Genomic DNA, 20,906 nt, shown 5'->3' with positions numbered 1-20,906 from the left:
TGAGGTAATATCCTTTTTTCTTTTTCTTTTTATTAAACTGGTTAAGCAGCACACAGGAAAGATATTTAGCCCCGAGGCAGGCAGCTTTTATGGCTTTACATTATATATGTGTATAGTTTGTTTCCACAGGTGGAGCAAACTGTGCAAAACAATACAGAACTAGAATGGCTCTCGGAGCGAAGGTCGGTGGTGCGTTTACATGCTCCTCAGCTGGTCCGATTTTATATGTGTCTTCATGAGCTTTAAATTAATGTGGAAACAACATTATTACCAGAAGCTGTGTTGTATTTTATTCCTCTGAGCATCAACACAACACAACAATTGATAGCTTCCAGTATTTAAGTGACAAAGGGGGCAAAAATGGATCAGTTGAGCCATGAAACATGACCGGGAACTAATTTTTCCAATTATTGTAACATCACAAGAATGCAACACAAATTACATGTTTTGCAGTGTTAAGGGTAGTTACAAAATTAATTTAATAGCTTCTCCCTTGGCCCATGTTACACCCTTCCTCAAAGCTTAATGAAAATCAGACCAGTAGTTTTTGCACTTTTTTGTGCACTAAGTGAATCGTCTTGATGTAGTTAACACCACCCAACTACCACCTGCTGTTTATAGTCAAACTAACAGCAGTAAAAGTCTAAACTAGCAGCCTCACATAGCTGCTAGTATACAATGCTAACATGCAGAGGTTTAACGGAGGTTCCTTGGCAAAGTTCTTATTTTAACAACACACAAAATATAAAAGCAGATGGGAATGTAAATTTACTTGTCATAAACCGGACTGGACAATTTAAAATCCCAGTTAATGGATCCCCAAAGTTATTACAATTCATCCCAGGGGCAAAATGAATGTCTCAGACAAATTCCACAGCAATCCGTCAAATAGTTGTTATATTTCAATCTGGACCAAAGTGGTGAACCAACCAATCGACATGAGACTCACCACCAGTGAGGCTAAAAAAAATACAAAATACCTATGAAGCTGTTCCTGTTTTGGGTTTAACTCTGATATCTTAGTCGCTGGTGATTCTTTGGTGGACGTTTGTGAAGCATCAAGTGTGAGTTGCAGTGGCGAGCTCTAGTGAGAGACAGGGAGGTTCATTGACACTGGAGAGCTGTCTCCTCCACTCCCCTCCACTCCCCACCAGCCTCTTATTAACAATGGCACCAAGAGTACGAGGGTCCAGATGTTAGTCTCCTGCTCCCACCAGCTGTGCCAGCCTCCGATACACAGCCTCATTGACTCTGAACCAGGGAGGGGAGACACTTAAGAACACACTAGCACACACTAGCACACACACACACACACACACACACACACACACACAGAGCTGCAGTCTCTGACAGTAAGTTTTTGTTTTAAGAGAAACCATGGCTACCTACAAAAATGTTCTCAAAAGCATTCAAGAGCTATTACACTCACTTGTGTGCAAGAAGAGCTGCACGTAGACACACATTTGTCACAAAGATAAAATGACACACACACTTACGGGCACACTCACAGACACACACACGCACTCTCACTCACCATGCACATGCACTTTAAACCCCCCTTCTCCTGGTGTATGGCAGAGTTATTTGTGGGTGACAGGATCCTAACAATTCTCAGAATAATGCACGTTTGTTTGGATGACTGCGCCATCAGCGCTCCCTTTGTTATTTTCAACATTGTTAGAGTCAGTCGGTACTGATCCACCAACCCTTTATTGTGCTGTTTTTTGTCCATTTACTTGCTCTTATAACAATAATTAGTTTTGTCATTCACACACAGTAGCACCATTGTCCACATGCTAATAATGATTTTGACAGTGAGCGTAGAAAAGTAGATAACTGAAGAGTCATTCAAAATAGAAAAATAAAAAAAACAGTTGACTCGCTGCTGTTTTTTTGGGCCTTGTCGAGTCTCTGGGCAGCGGTCAGAACTCGGCAGCAGCAGTGGCTGTTGTTCGGAACAGACAGCGGTGTGCCAATGAGCAAAGTTAAAAAGGCTTCCCTCTCCGGGAGACATGGCTGCTGCAAACAGGAAGAGACAGAGGGGACTCTGGAAATAATACTGCATGTCTGCCAATGTAACGTTGTAATCCTCGATTCACCCTGTCAGGCAATAAGTTTGATTATGGTGCTCATTTGAAATGTTGGATTCATATCTTTCCCTTCCCCCTCCTCGTCTTTTCTGCTCCTTCCTCTCCGTTTTTTCTCCTCTCTTCTCCCCCATCACACACAGCCGTATCAACATCGGCATCACAATCATTCTAGATGACTATTGGGTAACCTGAGCGATCGTGTGCACCCATGGTTTGTTTTCTGACCGCATTAGTGGAGATCACAGTTGAGTTTTCACTGACACTGTGCAGCATCTGCATATCATTACTACCGCGAGGTCCTGAACTCTTCCTGTGCATACAATGCAAAACCAAGAGAAGAAAGATATAAAAACATGTTTATTTATCAAACAGTAAAACCTGTTGTCAGAATATTAACTTAGTTGATATTTTTTGCCACTGTTACATACCCATTCTGTTCTATTCTATAGTCATTTGGGAGCTATTTAAATGTTGTTTGTGTTCCAGTCGAATGTTCAGCAATAATGATGCGGCTGTTGTTGCTGACAGCACTTCTCCATTAGTCTCCTCGCTCGCCAAAATCAAGTGTTATTAGACAGTGAGGAAGACGCAGAGACAGAGAAAAACAAGAGAGAAGAGGGTCAGTGACACATTTTCAGTGAATCAAATTGATAAAGAAAGAAAAAAGGAAGCGCAGAAGGCAGCTAATGTCTGGGCGCTCGCATCAGTTTGCAGAGTAAAAAGAAAGCGTGCGAGAGACAGACGGAAACAGAGGTACAAGAGAGGTTGTGTTTATTATTTGATAAAGCCTCCCTTATAACCTCAGCATGTTGTGCAATAGCTCTGGCTCTCCTTCAACTCTGTGGTGTGCCACTTCAAATTAGTCGCTTGTGGAGAGGGCCTGCCCCGTCTTTGCAAAATGCATTAGTACGCCACTCAGAGCCTCATACAGCCTAGGGTTAAACACAAATTATATCATTTCTGTCATCCAATCAAATCACACTGACCCCTTGACCTGCCAGATGAGTCAAATGCATAATGAAATATGACATGGCACAAAAGCTCTGATTCTAATCTGCTCTGACACACGATCAGATGAGGATGACCTCCTGACCTTGACTGACAAGTGAGACGAGCGCTGGGAACAGGATACACGGGGGAGAAGAAGGGAAAGAAAACATAAAAGAAAGGAGAGGGAACATAAGCAATTAGAAGGCTGGTTTTAGTCAATGGGAGGTTAGTTAGTAATCAACTCAGTATCTGGGGTGAACGGGGCCATCTGCATCTCTGGACTATGGACAGTTGTTATTCGCTTTAATTATTCCCTCCATACTTTCCATCCCATAATGACAAATAAGAAGCATTTTTTGTCACAGAGCAGCATCATTTCTTCTCACTTAGCTGTGGCCAGAGCAGCAGAGATAGTAGCCGGATTTTATTTCCTAGAAAGAGCATGACTTTGACATTTTTTTTTTCACTGTCTCACCCCCTCGCTGCCTCCCAATCTCTCTCCCACCTTCATCCCCTCCCTCCCTCCCTCCCTCCCTCCTGTCCCATTCATTCACAGAACAGAAACCAAGTACACGGTGGTTTAGCATCCCCATCCCCACAGACCCTTTCATGATTTCCAAACAGTAACATAGTGACAGATAAATAATGCAGCCTGGCTGTTTTAGAGGGAGATGAGATGACAGGGGGGATGGGCTGGAGCGGGGCGGCGGTGGTAGGGAGGGAGGGGTCGATCGGGGGCAGGGGGTGGGGGGTGAGATCGGGGGGGGGGGGTATGTGGAGCAGGGACCAGAACTGTTTGGGCTGGGGCTGGGCCAGCCAAGAGAGGAAGAGGAGAGTGGAGGTGTAGGGTGGCTGTAACTGGATCTTTGGCGCTCACCCCTCCCTCTCTTTGGGCTCTGCTAGAGAAGGCTTTGTGGTGTGTTGATACCCCCCTGACATGATATTGTAGCAGAAGAACAGCTATGGCTTTAATTAAGCCTGAGTTGACGGAGAGAGATGGAGGGATAAAGAGAGAGCGAAAGAGAGAGAGGGAGGAAGAAAAAGAGAAGTATCAAAAACAAACAGCCCAATAAACAGCAATAGCAGATCAGTTCATGGCGTTCAGATTAAGCTTTTGAAAGTAAGCGATCTTTGTTGGCTGACAACAGCTATTTGCCTCTGCTGTGTTACATTAAAACAAGAGCTCTGTGTACACTAGTAAACAGGATCATTCATAAATATACAGTATAATCTTCCTCTGGGAGAGCGATGGCAGAGGGAATGAAAATAGATGATGCTCTCAAATTCTTCCCAAAGATAAATCCAGCGTTTTCACTTGCAAACTGGACTGCGTGGAAAGGAGAGATAACGGGGCCTGACTTTGTCTCTGTGCGCAGGGTGCTGCACGGCGGATAGGGGAAGGTGTTGGAACGAAGAGTGTCGGTGGTGATGGAAGTGGTAGTGTGTGGGGGGATTTTAAGCATAAATCACCACTGTGACAAAGCTCTCCAATAGGCAGATAAGTGCACATTAGTGGTAAGGCAGATCTGTCATCGTCTGTCTCCGAGCTGTCGGTCCCGCCCTCTCTCCCTGAAACAAACGCTGACTTGAGAGGACTCCAAACTCTGCGTCTGCACCGGGCCTGAGTACACTCGTGCACTTATGTTCTTATTCTGTGACATGAAGTCTAGCCTGATTATTTTTAAGAGGAAATATTCACAGTGTGTGGACCACCTGTCAAAATAATGTTCATATAATGATTTAGGTACTAAAACAGTGAGACGCCAGTTAATAACACAGCTGCAACTCCTGATTATTTTCATTAAAATTAATCTGCTTGTTGTTTTCTCCACAATTTAGTCTGTGAAATGTAAAAAAGTGGAAAAAAAGACCAATTTCTCAGAGCACAAGCTGATGTATCGAAATGTTTTGTTTTGTCTGACCAAAAATTTTAAATATATTCAGACTATAATGGCATAAATAGGGTGTACCACAGTGTACATTTGTATATATATTGATGGTTGCCATACCATGGATTTTGGCTTATTTGCAGTATGGAAAAATATTTCATTTATTTTCAACAGGGTGACTTTTTACACATACAAGGTCGCCCTTAAAGTTTGAATAATTTCGTTTTCAGACACAATCCTCTGTTAATTGTGGTTTCATTTTCATTGTGATATGTTTGGAAGAGATTGATTAATACAGTTTTGAAGAGAAATACACCATCTGTCAAGAAGAAATCACATTTTCACAATTATTTCATGGTAAAAAAACAAACAAAAAACCCCATTGTATTCCAACTTTATGGGTGACCATTGACTTCCATTCAAAATGGTTTCAAGATTCAATTTTAATAGAGTTGTGCAGCCAAAAGAAGCCCCTTATATTTTCATTCTTTTAAGGTTCATTGTAACAGATAGTTGATAGTTTTATATGTAAGATTACTTCACCATGTAGCGTTTTACACATGGCTGGGCAATAATTTATTGACTTTAAATGGAATTAACTTGTGATAAATCTTGTATTGAGATATCATGATCCCCTCATCTATATTGATAATAACAAGCACATACTAGCTCAAATGTCTCAGAAATCTGAAGTAATTTTTTTAAGGGAAAATCTAAAGAATGCTGTTTTGTTTTCACATCATACTTTACATTACCAACTATTTTAATATGATTAACAGACCAACTGGCAACCTTCCAGTCACTCCAACCTTTGAGCTCCATCAGTCAGAATAAAATAGCACATACAACTCAAGACAGGGCTCTATTTGCATAATAATGGTAGAGAATAATGTGTAAATGTCCATTTGGAAGTGTTGGGTAAAATAAATTGTGAATAGTGTTTTCCAACAGTGTGGAGAATTTTCTTCATTCATTCTTAATTCGTTCAATCAGTTTTATTGTTCAACTCTTGTATTACCACGCCCAAAAAACAATTGAGCCTTTGTAGTTAAATCAAACTATTGTCTTGACCTGATTACGTGTAAACATATTCAGTATATAGATGAAAATTTACCGTGTGGTTATAGTCAAAAAAACATGCTATATCATGATCTGTAGCATGATATGAAGTGACCTGTATCTGGTTACAAGATTTTGGCTATATTTCCCAGCTGTAGATAAACAAATACTAAATGGCAAGCAGCTCTTTTATTATACATATGAATTATATTTGACAGCGAATCGTATGCAGAATTAATATACAATGTTATATTAATTGGGTTAAGTCCCAAATCCAAATTTCTACAGGCATTACAACAATAATCTAATAAGAAGAAGAATGTACAGATAATGAGCCATTAGCCACAGTCAATATCATCTCCAGAAGGCCTTGAATACTCAGGCAGTGTTACAGAGGGAGGGAGAGATCTGTGCCAAATAAAAGACAAGCTGGAAAGCTCCCCAATCAATGTTATTTTCTCTCTCAGTCCCAGACCAACTGTCTATTCATCTGTTTCTTTCAAATGAAAGGTGTGCTGCTATGTAACACTTACAGTCGAGAGATCTGTCTCTTAATTAAAATGTTACAGATTGTGTTTCGCTCGCTGCGCAGACTGAGCATACTGTGTATTGGAAATAACCCTCCCTATAGTGCGTGGTATTGATCAGAGGAGGAAAATAAAGGATGTTTGAGTGAGAAAATAGAATCTGCCTAATGCTGCTTTTGGTAAGAATGTGGCCCTGGCTGCTGAAAGTATAAACCCATGACGAGTAGCTCATAGAGAGGTGGGGGGGGCTTTTGTTTGAAAAGCTAGTTCCATACTAGGACACATGCTGGTCTGCACGATCCATCAAATACATTGCCTTTGTTTGGATTTTACTTTTAAAGGAGAAAGGAGTATACATTACCAGGAGTGTACATGTGTGGTTCTGTACATACAAGCTCATTTTGAATAGAGGCATATGAATAATTTATCTTGCCACAATCCAACTGGGAACGTCCTTGGTATTTACATTTTATCATCAAGGGCAGTGGATGAGCCCTCACAGCAATCTAACACATGACACATCCTCAGCCCGCGTCCCTTTTGCACAATCAAAAGCAAAAGGATGGGACGGGGGAAATGTTTCTGTAGTTGTGTGGATATATATTTATACACTGAGAAAAACAAAAGGTTGATGAACACGCAAGATGATGACTAAGAGCGGCGGTCGTCAGATTACACAGCGGTCACCCGCAGTCGCAGCGAAGCAACGGTGAAAGATGACGGGGATGCGAAAGGCTCCAAGGGACACCGCACGGGGACTCACTTTACACAATGGCTCCAATGTTTACTGCAGACAATTTAGTTTCCTTCCAACAATTATGAGGGAAATTGAATCTCAGGAAATGTTCGTTTTCTTGTCCATTAGACCAAACAATAACACCGTCCCCAAAGGTTTACAGAAACATCTGTCTTCAAAGGACAGTCCAGAAAATTAATATCAACTGGCTCGCAGGCTATGTCAGGACAAAGTAAATCAAATTGAGGCAATCACACTTCTTTTACTCTTCTTCTTTTTCATTCGGCGTAACATGGAGGAAGATGAAAGTGTGCTTTAAACGCTGTGTCTACATTCTTGCCTCACAATAAAAACATCGCTAACGCTCTTTTTTGTGGTCAAATTAAAGATGGGTGTTTTAGGTATTGTAAGTTAATGAAATTCCTCTCATCTGGTTTGTGCTTACTGCCTGAGATTGGTATTCATTTAAAAGACATTAAATACATTTTAATCCCGCTGAAAGCTATTGTTGTAAAAAAGAAGATTGTCGGTTACTATGCACTTAAAGGCGCAATCTGTGATCCAAATGGAAATAAAAGGCTTTTCCTCGCCGCCAAATCACAAAAAACACAAGGATTTAAAGCTGCTATCACTTCAAAATGAACAAACAGAAATTAGGCAACGACAAGATCCACACTGTTAATATTTTCTCCAGTTGACTGGGGTTTTTTGTTTGCAGTAAAACCAGCATATTTTTTATTCTGAGCAGCTAAAAATGCTAATTTGTCATTTGAAAGTCAACCTTTTCTGTTATAAATCTTAACAAACCTGTAATTTATATGGTCACAACATGACAGAATGGGCCTTTACACTCACCTTTATAGTAGAACAGGGTTGAGAGAAACAAGGGGAAAAAAATGTGCCCTGTATCCTCTCTCCTTTCTTCCATCTCCCCATGCCCCTTATTTTCTAAAAGTATCTGTTTGAGAGATAAATGACCACTCTGCTACCGAGGATGACAGCCTACACAAAGATGATATTGAATTTATTTCAGAAATGTTGCAGAACTGACTGTTTGATGTATACTGCTAGACATGAATCATAAAAATTCTATTAAAAAACCCTTGAATGGCTGACACCAGAATATTATTTGTGATGATTAATTTGACTCAGTCATTACAATGGGAGTCAAGTTGGATCGTCTCAGACAAAATTGCTTTTCATTCCCCGTTGAATTTCCCTGCTATTTTTCTTTTCTTCTTGCTCTGTGCAGAACTCTGATCTGATTGGACTTACTGTGTTAGCGCAACAGCACACAAATACAGAGGCTGCTGGTCTTCTTTATTACTGTGCGCCGAGCATTGAGTTTTTGTTCCGAAATGAGACGTTCAACATTTGAAACAAAATTACACCTGTTCTAACAAAATGACAGATCGGAATTTAAACAGTTTACAAAGCTATTTGTGGAATGGCAGGAAACTAGATCCATTCATGAAGATGTTAACATATTAATTATTCTTAAGGTTATATTGACCTCAGCCTTAAATATTGTACTTGTTACTCAGCAAGAAATTGAGAATTAAAGGTATTCAATCAAGCATTACTTTTTCGTATCTAACTCTATGTAAATGACAATACACACAAGCTGTTATAATATATGAAAATAATGGCAGAGGAAAATTCAAAGTGTATTTTTTTTTTAGCATGGCTGTTTTTAAGTTACTCCAGTTTTTGTCAGTTTAATTAATGGTAAAGTCTCAACCACAAAAGGTACTTTTTTTTTTTTTATTATGATTACCTGCAGTTTAATCTAAGCAACAGTTAACAACAAGCTGTCTAGTTTAGCAAAAATGCATGTTAGGGAGGAAAACATTTCCTTCCCTAGATCCACTTTATCGCTTAGTGTTAGGTGTTGCAATGCTTTCTGCAACTTTGCACTGAAAAGATGTATTTTGCGAGATCACAGTGACCTTGACCTTTAACCGCCAAAATCCCATCAGTCCTAGTGGAGGTTTGTGCCAAATGTGAGGAAATACCCTTCAGGTGTTCCTGAGACATTGTGCTCATCAGAATGGGACGTTTATGGACAGACGACCCAAAAACATACTATTCAAGTTCGGCTCTAAATGCTCTGATAGGCCATTGCTCGGAAAAGAAGCCAATTAGAGGTGGGGATTCACATTCGAATTCAGAGTGCTTTGTTTTTGCAGCTGGGGGCAAAACTCACCATAGTTGCCACATCCATCCAAAACCGACCCATAATGATTTAAATTGCTCAATATACACGGTCACCCATAAAGTTGGAATAAAATATTTTTTACCTCTTTCTGTGAAATGAGTGTGACAGTGTGATTTATTCTCGAAAGATAAAGTGTATATCTTATGAAAACTGTTTTAATGAATCTCTTCCAAACATGTCACATTGACAATTAAACCACAATTAACAGGATTGTGTATGAAAACAAAATTAATTTTATGGGCGGCTGTGTATTTGGATTTGTTATCAAATTTTATTTACATTGGCTTGTATCTTTGACTTCTTATCAAAGAACTAGATACTTTAAAACACAATGCTCATCTTTTGAGACGTTGATGATTCTAATGAGAGAGTTTTATACACATCAAAGCTTTGGAAATGCTCCAGTTCCCTAACATGCAGGAAATGAACAGGACTTTTGAACTCTTGGCGCCTGAAATAGCTATTCCTCTCTATCTCTATCTATCCTCTATCACTGCAAACTGAATGTCTACATCTGCAGCCCATATGGAATAGTGTCATGTAGAAATTAGTGATGACTTTGATCTGTGGATATCCATTACTTCCTTAAACTTTTATCTCTCTATGTCTCTCCTGCAGAGCTACACAGGTCAGAGTGGCGGCGGCGGGGGAGGAGGTGGAGGCGGCGGCTCGGGCAGTGGAAATGGAGCCGGGGACGAAGACTACGAGATCCCCCCCATCACTCCACCCAACCACCCCGAGCCTCCTCTTCTTCACCTGATGGAGCACGACTCTACAGGCTACCTCTGCCACTCGCTGCAACACAATGGGCTCATCAACCCGTATTCCTACCCAGAGCTGCCCACACTCATGATGTCTAACATGCTGGCGCAGGACAGCCACCTCGTCTCCAGCCAAATGCCCTCGGTGAGTAGCACTGCAGGGACCGACCCGGTCCAAGGGGAACCCCGTAGCACCAGAGAGCTGGGATATTTTCAGTAATGGTCACAAATGTTTCAGACAATTTAAGCCTTTAATAAAACTAAAAGTTATTTAATGCCTCAGAGGAAAGAGGGTTTTTACTTAAACTAAGCCCTTTTAGTTTGGGGTGTGAATTCAACTGTGCTGGCTTATACCAAAACTGTAGGACTTTGAAGAAGTAATTTTTTGTGGGAGATACTCAGGAGGTGATGAAGGCAAACACCGAACAGACACCATACACCGATGCAGATACAAAACTGCAATTTATGGAGGAAAAAAAAAAGATGATGGAGCACACGAGAAATGGAACGAATTTGACTTTTAAAAAGCTTTTTGGATATTGCAAAAACATCCAAAACAGCCGTTTAAAAAAAGAACTCTCTAATACGAAACAGATTACAAGCCTATAAGGTAAATGTAATTTTCAAGATGTGAAGAAGCGGGCTAAATAGGGGAACTGAATGATTGTTAAGCGGTTGCCATGTCAGCTCCTGATGCATGGAGAAAAGGATTGTGGGTAAATCCATCAGCATCATATCTACCTCGACAGCATGCATCGGTCAATCTGTCAAGCCTTCAAACATGAATACGCGCTGATTACTCCCTCAGCTCCACACAGAACTACACCTCCACAAATTAGCATCTCCAAACTGTAATTGCATTCACAAGAATGGCAGGAAATGGAGCAGTTTTCTATCACAACAGATGATATACAGTATGTAAAGCTTATGCATGAAGCATAATGTATAGGGTGCAATAAGCAAAGGGTCTTCATTAAGCAGTCCCTCATATTGTATATGTATTCCTCCACATGGCAAAAATGAGCTCAAATTAGTGGATCCTTTTCAGTGACTAAAATGTAAATTTTATAACAGAGGTGAACTGAGTAATATACATATTCAAGCTCAATGTTTTCCTTGAAAATATGGACAGATGTGAATGCTTTTTATTGATTGCAGCACTGAGATCTCAGTGAAATTACTTTGAACAGAAAGAGCACATATGTTCAACGATATTAACATATGCAAAGTGTTCAGGGTTTGAAGGTCAGAAAATCATTCCTTCATCACTTACGTGATATTGAGTGAGATATAAAAAGATACATATACACCCGACAGCTGTGCCTTTCTGCTAATATAATAGATTGCATACAGTTCGTTATATAGTACATATTTTATATTGTTAGTTTTCACATCTTCAGAAATGACAGGTTATCTGGTAATTAAAAGAAAAGATGATCTATTATATACAGTTAAATAGAGGCAGTTGCATAATGTATTCTCATGGTTATCATAAACAGAAGAGATTAGATTAAATAGCAGTCAGCACATAGCCAAAATACAGTTTGATATAGATCTGAAATATAAACATACTATATATTATATATAATGTTGGAATATTCCCCCGAGGTATTGGATTTATGTGTCATTTATCTTCATATTCATTTCACATTTTGGTCATGACCTTTACTGTGGAGACAGTGGTTGATTGGCCAGTCTTTCTCTCAGCAGTCAGGATATTTGTTACGGCTACAGAAGGGCCACACTCTGTGCTTTTAATAGATAGTGTGAATATATATATTATATATAGAGAGTATTTCAGGTTGTGTGATAAAAATGCATGAGATTTGAAATGTTTAAAATGACACACGATGGACATGTAATCAAAAAATCATACAGTACAGATGGCCATGACTGCAGACCTGGAGGTTTAAAGGGCGGACACAAAGATGAGTGCAAAGTATATTGTGAATGTGATATTTTGTCCAAATTAAGTTTACGTTCAGGGTCATTTCAAGGCAAATAGATCAAGAAAAAGCCAAAAAGAAATTACAGCTTTTAACCAGATGATCAGTGATCTTTAAAAAATGTTCTAACCTCCCAAACCTTGATATTTCTAACTGGCTTCTTGAACATATAGGAGACCTTTTCAGGGCTGTGCTTCAACTTCAAACACAAAAAAGAGAGCAGCATATAAAGCGAACTCAGACATTTCTAAGTCAAATAGGCTGCCTGGCGAAACTACCAAACCGTAGCAGAGGTTCATTTGTGCTGAGAACGGAGTGTCTATTAAATTGGAGCCTCACCTTGACACAGTCTGTTGAGCAGAGTAATTAAGCAAACTCTGCAGTTCAAACACGAGATTCTATCATAATGAATACTCACTTGACATGGATAGATAAATAACGAGGGTTAATTCTAATTTGAGACAGTTTTCGTGTGCAAAAAAATACAGTATTTGAGTGCCATATGTAGATCGAAAAGGGATTTTTGCTGCCGTTGACGCACTGTTTGTGTGTGTCCAAGGGTGCCCGTGTGTTTCTGTGTCCTCACTATAAACAATATCTCTGCTGTTGAAATGGATCCACTACATCTGGAGGTCAGGCCTTATATTCAATCTTGAGCACATTGAAAAAAAAATCCATTAGGGTTCATCTTTCCTGCATCAGCCATTCTATTGTGGTGCTGCAGTGAGATCTGTTTTCATCAGGCAGATTCAATACGTGAGCTGGGCAATGAAAAGAGTGCAATAGAGTTGGATGAAGAGAGGAGGGGGTGAGGACAGAGGAGGGGGGAGATGGTGGGGGGGCATTGTGGGGAGGAAAGCAAGAAGAAATTGCAAAGAGGAAAGAGGTAACTCTTATTCAAAATGAGCATATACCTCCAGTTTTCTGTACCTCCTGGATTTCATTATTAGATATTTTCGAGATAATTCAGTTGAGTGAAATAAGGTTATTCTGTCTCAACAAAAGGCTGAGAGCTCCTGGTTTCTAAATGCGTGCCTACGTGATTCAAGTATGAGGACATTTGAAAGTACTCCATTCCAGGTGCAACAATATAAACATAAAGTAAATAGGGCGATTATATAACAAAAAGGATGTAAAGTAGAGCAGTATTACGGCAGCAGTTGATCATAGCTGTTAGACAGAATAGATAGTGTGTGCTTTTGTTTGTGGTGTTTGGGTGAACTGTGGGACTAAATGGTGTTCAGATTTAGATCTCTGGCTGGATAAAGGAGTGGGTTGTGGGTGTGGATGCTCTGGACCAATGGCAACTATCAGATGCAGAATAAATACGAGAGAATATTAGAGAATACGATCAGTTTTTCTGTGTTTTTCTTATCTACGTGTCGCATTAAAAGACCAAATACAGTCTATTCGGTTTCAAATATTTTTTTTTTTAATCTTTCCTACTCTGTCTGGGGTTTTCTGACATAACCCCATTTTTTCATTCTGAAATTACAAATATGTAGTTTAATTCATAATCCCCTAAAATGGCTGGGCACTGTAATTTTATGTAATATCCAGACTGTTCTCCCCGAACAAACAGTGGACTTTCACCCAGGAGAACGGGGTTTGTGTCCCGTTTGAAAACAAAAGTAAATTACTTTTTATGTAGCTTGCGTTGTTGTGGCTCAAGTCACCCTCGTAACTACTTCACTACCAGCATTTATGTACATTTATTTACTGTTTAAATTCCCTTTTTTTTTAACCGGGAACTGTAAGTGTATGAAAATTGATGTGTGTGCTATTTTTGTGCTCCACAGCACTGCATGCTGCGAAACACTCATAGAAATTAAACCTGAGAAAAAAATTTGAACATTAGTCTGAATCAAATCGTCAATTAAGATAATTAGGTGGATTGTTTTTTGCTTACTGGATTGCAAAGCAACTTGGGTTTTTTGGAACCCAGATTAATGGCATTTTTCCAACATTTTCTGACATTTTACAAACCTAACCATTTAACGCAAACTATGCAGGAATTATCGATTTGTGTTTGTAAACACATTTAAACTTGGCCCCTCCTCCCCAGCTCAGCGAAAGTGAACGAAAACCTTGTTTTGCCCAAACAATGACACCCAGAAACTAGAAAATACAGGCTGAGGGCAAGGTCTTGATACAGACACCTACACACACTTCTAGTGGGTTAAAAGTGAAGATTGAGAAGGATTTCCATTGTTGTTGTTAGCTAGGGAAATCCTGCATAGTATACCTTTAATTAAGGTTTGTTTAGGGTTAGATGAATAATCAGCAGATGAATCAATAGTTAAAATAATTGTACACTTGTTAGTAGGATCAATACAATGTTGGTTTTGGTTCATGGGATTTGTTGACATCACGAAACAATCGAATATTGGCAGCATAATCCTTAAAAGGTGGTTTAAATCAGCAGGAACGACGAGTTGAACATTCCCAACCAACCAGGTGGTCACTTTTTAATTTTGACTCTCAAAAACGAAAGAACATAATTGACTGTACCTAATTTTGTAAAGCTCTTAAGCATTTTTAATTCATAACTTTTTTTTTTCTTTGCTGATGGTTAGTGTGTTGCGGTCTGAAGCCCCTCCTGGCCAAACCTGATATCTTTCAGAGAGCTCTTTCCTCTGATGCTCTGGTGCACTTGGCAGGGCCTCTCTCTCCCTCTGTCTGTCTGTCTGTCTCTCTCTCTCTCTCTTCCTCTCCGTTAATGCCCCCACTGTCATAGCATCTACAAGTTCCAAAACACATTAGACATTTAATAGCCATGCTCAGGTTGCATTGATCTTATCAATACTGGCCAGAAAGATACACATCTCTGCTCTGCTGCTTGTGAATAATTTCTGGACTCACTAGTGAAATGGCCTAATTGTTGTTGTTGTTGTTGTTGTTGTTGTTGTTGTTGTTATTGTCCGTCGTGTCTTTATTTACACCAAAACTTGCCTAAAGCATTTTATTATCGTCCAGATATATATATATATATATATATATATATATATACATATATATATATATATATATATATATACATATATATATATATATATATATATATATATATATATATATATATATATTAGCTTCACGCCTGCGCTGTGACATCTGCAATCTGTTTGAATGGAAAGGCCTCATATTCAATTATGTTATGTTTAAAATGCTCCTCAAATTCATATGACCTGTGCCTGCGACTGGAATAAATTATCTTTGATTAAGTTTTTTTCATGTTCCTCAATGATGCATGCAATATTAGCCATCATCAAACTGGCTCTGGTGTGATGTTTTGAATATGTAACAGATGATGAATGTATAATCAGCCAGGGGATGTTATGCGTAACTGCCATGTATTAGCAGCTATATGCAGCTCCTAGCTCCATCAAACTCCCAGGTATTATCTCATTTGTTATTTCCCAGAATACAAGACGTGAATCCGCCTGAATGAGGGTCACTTTATTTGTAATGAGGGTGGTCTGCCGGCTGTATTCATATTCAAATTGATACTCTTAATTTCTTTTGTTACCAACATTTAAATGTAGGAATTTCCTCACAAGCTCTTTATCTTCAGTTGTTGAGGTTAATTATCAAGTGTTAATCCCACACAGATTGTCATGTTAAATTGGGTGGATGCCTGTGTTTTCTTTTCTTTCTTTATTTCTTTTACTCGCGAGGCATTAAGTGCTCCTGGCAGGTGCTCGCTCTCCAAGCCTGCGTGAATGAAATATGAGCTGCAATGTCAACTGAACTTGTCACAGACAAGCTGGGATGAATTAATGATAAGAGAGCAGAGGTGTGTTTTAATGTGTTCTCCCTCTGATGGAGGGTCTCAGCAAACGTATTATCGCATACTGTACACCTGCTGGTTTTTGTATAAACATGGAACAGAGAAAAAGGTGGATTAGAGATAAGGTGATGCTTTTATAGAGAAGAATCTTAATTCTTAAAAGCTGGAAAATGAATAGGACTCACCTCGACTGTTATCAAGTGACTTCTCAGAAAATGTTGTAATTAAATGTGTTTAGACTTTTTCCAATATGGACTTTAAATTTGTCTTACCTTTGCCTTTAAAGACTTCGTGCTCTTTGAGGCTTTGCTTCATTCTATACTTTTCATTCAGATGAAGAAAACCTATTTCTCCTTTGAAAGACCTTCATTTTCAGTCATTTTTTAAAGGGATTAGAGTGTCTGCGGAAAATGATGGAATGTCTGTCGCTTTTCCACCACAGTTCAACAAGCCCAGTGACAGAATGGGACTTGTATTAGTTATTCTAATGTTGATTCAGGCATAGATGATTTTGAATGATCAATGCATCGAGCGGAACAAAACTATCGCTTGCTTGTTTGATGGCCTCTTGAAATCTGCAGGAAAATAAAGGAAAAAGGGCTGTTTTTTAAACTGCTTCCCCCTTTTTTCACTTTTTCTTGTGATTATTTATTTTCAAATTGTCCCTTAGGCTAATGTTCCATTTGGCATTTCACACCTCCCTCTCCCATAAATGAACCATCACAGCCATAAATCACTGGACAAACAGAGACTTGTGCAAACCCTGAAAGGTTCAGAGATTTATGTAACACATTCATGTTTTCCACTTCCTCATTTTAGTACTCCACTGGTAAAGCCTAGCTAATAAAAGGTCCTATTAATATTTCCTGTTGCTTAGCAACGGCAGGCAGCAAGTAATAGCATTCTGTGGAAAAATAGATGACCGATAAGGAAAAATTCAATTCTTTTCTCATCTCCTGGGAGAAAGTGCCTTATTTCTCTGGCAATGTGATATGAAACTGTAGTTGTATATTAAGAAATATCTTAAAAGAAATATAGGTTATTTTCCAATTTCATCGTTTTGGGGGGATTTTTATTGCAGTCTGGAGCGGCAGCTCATCTATTTTCTCCACCCTGATAAAGTCAATTAACCTATCGGATTAAGCTAATCAGAGGATAAGGTGCCGACTTAATTTATTTCTTTTTAATCAGAAATTCTAAAGAGATGGTGTTAAATAACACACACACTGAACTTTAAAAGGGATCAGTTCGGAGAGACAAATTGCATTTCTTTTAGATTGCAGGTATGATGTAAACTTCCTTTGTACAAACAGTATGGAGTGTATGCAAAATGTCTTCTAATAACGCCGTCTATCAGTGTGATCACAGGTAATGGAAGAGGATCTCCACAGTGACAACTTTCAATTTAGATAATTCATCACATCGTATTTCAAAAACAACCGAGTAAAAGATGTGTTATCACACACATGTTGTTGTCAGCGTCCTCCTCCGTACTGTCGATGTGATCAACAGTGGCATTCAAGCAAAGAACAGAAGCTAAAGAAACAAAGGCAGATTCAGCTGCAGCAGATAGCCGGTGTTATGAAGCAGATACATAGATAAGGGATTTCATATTACACTTAGCCACGGGCCCCTGCTGAGATTTATCATGCCATGAAATCGTGTCCATATTGCACTGTGCCCTATCTCAACCATCCATCAGCTCATTCTGCTTTCACCACCAGGAATATTCTGCCCTGGTGGCGGCGGAGAGCCGTCCCATGTCATCTCACTCAGGGACGTCTCCCCTGCTGTGCCACCAGCCACCAGCTCATCACAACACTACCACTGTCTGCTAATGTGCACCAGAGTGGCTCGAGCCAGCCAGGGTGATTAAAACACTTTGTGTATTCATGTAACACAGTTCGTTGTGTGCTGTGTTACTGTAATCCAGCACCAAGAGGCACAATTCATGGGTAGCATTCGTCCTTAATCATGCCAAGTAGAAGAAATTATTAGATGATTGTCACAGCCAGATCCTACCAAAGACACAAAGTAAGCTGAAGCAATTACAGGATTTAGAGAGGCCTTATTCCGAAAAGCTCACTTCTTCCGTGATTGTGCACGCACACAGAGTCCCTACCAACCCACAAACTGAAGTAAGGCAGACCAGTTCTTGTGGACTGCCGAGGTCAGAAAACATGGGATTCAAAATTTGGCTCACCTTCCTGTGTGACATGCAGGCTCTTTAGAATATACCGGCCCAAATCTGAGCATCTCCACCCGCAGTTTGAGAACTACTTTTGCAAAGGTGCGCCATATTTTTAGTTCGCGCCAATCAGAGCGGACTATTTGGGACAGAGCAGAAAAAAAGGGAAAGACACAGGTGGCTTATTGCAAAAAAATGTCTTTTTAATCTTCCAAAAATCAAAAATAGTTACAAAATCAACAAAACAAAACTAATCTAAGGCAGGATGTTAAGAAAAAATTAGCAAGACTGGTCTCAAGACACAATGGGGACTTATATGTAGTGGCTGATCAGGCCATGTTCACACACAAGGTAGGTCAGACATTAAACAATTTACAAACAAAGAGCGACAAACAAACTACAATAACACACACCGACCTTATGCAACCTAGTCAAACGAATAAATAAAAATATTAATTTTAAGATGGAAGTTACACTAATATCCAAAAAGAAAAGAAAAGAAAAAAAACTATATCTACCCCCATGCTGCAGGAGGAACATGGTTTAGCCCAATTGGCAATCACAGATAATGAGCTGAGTCTCCCTTTTGCCTGTCAGAGTGACTCCCAGGAACTGGTAACTCAAAGAAACTAGTGCAGTGCCCTTAGGAAGTATGTATTCATATAGTGTGAGATTAAGTAGATAAAACACTTACTTTTCATAAGGTATGCACAGCATCCAGCACATACACATTGAACATTGATATTCACTGGAAATAGATAACTCAAATAAAGTGGACATTATATGAACTCAAAATGTTTCTGGTAATTTATGTGTAAAATATAATTTAACAGGAAAAGGGAACTTAAAGTGAAAGAAACAAAGAGTTACCACCATTTTACCGTGTGGCTGCAGGTGTGGCCATCACAAAAAGACTTTATTCAAAAAGGGTATGAGATATGAAAATGATCCTTTGCGACATTCAGTTGAATAAAGTACAGAGACAAGATATCTAATGCTCAAACTGGGAAACTTGTACAGAACTGTATATGGACATTCTGAATATGATGTTTTCTGTCTTTAGATGTTTTACACAGCATCACAACTTTTTAAAAATCTGGGCTGTACAGATATGAACCAGGAAATGAGCATCATATGTCACCTTTGAGGCAAATTATTTTCTATTTGGGAATTTTGTGTCTGTTTTGATTATTAAAAGCAGGTGAACATTGAAAAATCAAGTTTAGAACAGTTTGATGTTCAACTTTGTTTTGGTATTATTTTTTACTGAGCTGTATTTGGAGCAAAGAAAAACTTAACTTGACACAGAAAATCCAACATTTGGTTGTGTGGAGACATAATCTGGTTGAAAAGCTGTTTAAAGTGACGCGACTTTATAAAGTCTCAGACCTCCTTTACTTAAAGGTGATCAGTTGTACCAGTACTGGCGATCACCAGATAATTAAAACATGAAATATTGATATCATGTTAATAATGTACATAATCCAGAGCCTATTAAATCATCCCTGTTTATTTCTGTTTCGCTTTCTCTTTCATTTTTTGGCACTAATTTGCCAAAAAAACAGACTAAATGCACAATAAACAAAATCAGAGTTGGATTTTTCTAGATATTGCTATAATATTATCATGAATTCTATTGCCCTCTATAATTGTGTGGTGAAAATCTGATTTTGTGAGAACCCTGGATATACCATGCCAATATCAGTGAGTTAATTTGTTCGATAATCCGCCGTCTGCAGCATTTGTTACAGTTCAAAGCTGGAGAATAAGGTGAAGATGGCTTTGACACACATGAAAATCACCTCGCCATGACCTGCACTTGTGTGGCACATGCAGTACTGTATACCCCTACGTTTCATTTGTGTGCTCTTTCTTGTTTTTGTGTTCATTATTTCTGCATCTACGTTCATTTTTTCGTTGTGCGAGCGCGGGCACACCCCCACGCACAGACACACACATGCACATACATATACACACAAAGTGTGTTTGACACGGCAGTCAGGAGTCTCATTAGTGGGAGCAGAGGAGCCGTGCCTTCTGCTGTCAAGAGTGTGTGTCCCTACCGCTCCTCACAACCGTCTCCTACATGTCATGTCAGGCAAGGCTCTGATTCTCTGACGCCGTGCTTTGTGAGGTGAGCTCCGAGACACGCCCGGGCTGAGAGGGAGCGAGGCAGGGGGAGGAAGAGACAGTGAGAGAGAGAATAAAAAAGACTGAGGAACAAGAGAGAGGAAGAGGGAGAGAGAGAGAGAGGAAATAAAAGCAAAGGAGGTTCTGACATTAGCAGTAATGAGGAACATGGAGGATGGTGCCGAGGGGGACATCATGACATTACTATCTGCAAATCAACCAGTGCCTTGTTGCTGCCACAGATTCACTCTGAGAGGCGTTCAAGGTGGTACAGTACTTTTCAAACCAACAGTCAATCACAACCGGGGACATCAGCCTCTTTGTGAAAACGCTTCCAGCTATCCTTTCATTTCATTTAACGTAATAATAATGTTAATAATAGCAGCAAACATTAGGTACTTTCCAAGCAAAATAAAATAAATTACAATCAGAAAAAAGGTTGTTAAGTACATCACAAAGGTTTTTGCAATTTACTTTTGTTATAACTTTTATTTGAGCATTTATCTGTATGGCACAACTTAAGAAGTCATTCCTAGGTATTTTATGAAAATATCAAATGCGTTGGCACGTACTCTGTTTGGCTTT

General features: G+C 39.3%; 1 protein-coding gene across 2 annotated transcripts in view; it reads left to right on the top strand.

Moving 5' to 3' along the window:
- Nucleotides 1-20,906, top strand: part of tox2 (TOX high mobility group box family member 2) — a 104,074-nt gene that overhangs the window by 63,042 nt on the left and 20,126 nt on the right. For both annotated transcript variants that reach the window (XM_059329241.1, XM_059329240.1), the window contains exon 4: nucleotides 10,128-10,415. In XM_059329241.1, coding sequence (XP_059185224.1) covers nucleotides 10,128-10,415 — 288 coding nt within the window. The remainder of the gene's footprint in view (nucleotides 1-10,127; nucleotides 10,416-20,906) is intronic.

The sequence above is a fragment of the Centropristis striata genome, chromosome 3 (assembly GCF_030273125.1).
Source record: "Centropristis striata isolate RG_2023a ecotype Rhode Island chromosome 3, C.striata_1.0, whole genome shotgun sequence".
Taxonomy (NCBI): Eukaryota; Metazoa; Chordata; class Actinopteri; order Perciformes; family Serranidae; genus Centropristis; species Centropristis striata.
This window is presented reverse-complemented; position numbering and strand designations above follow the sequence as displayed.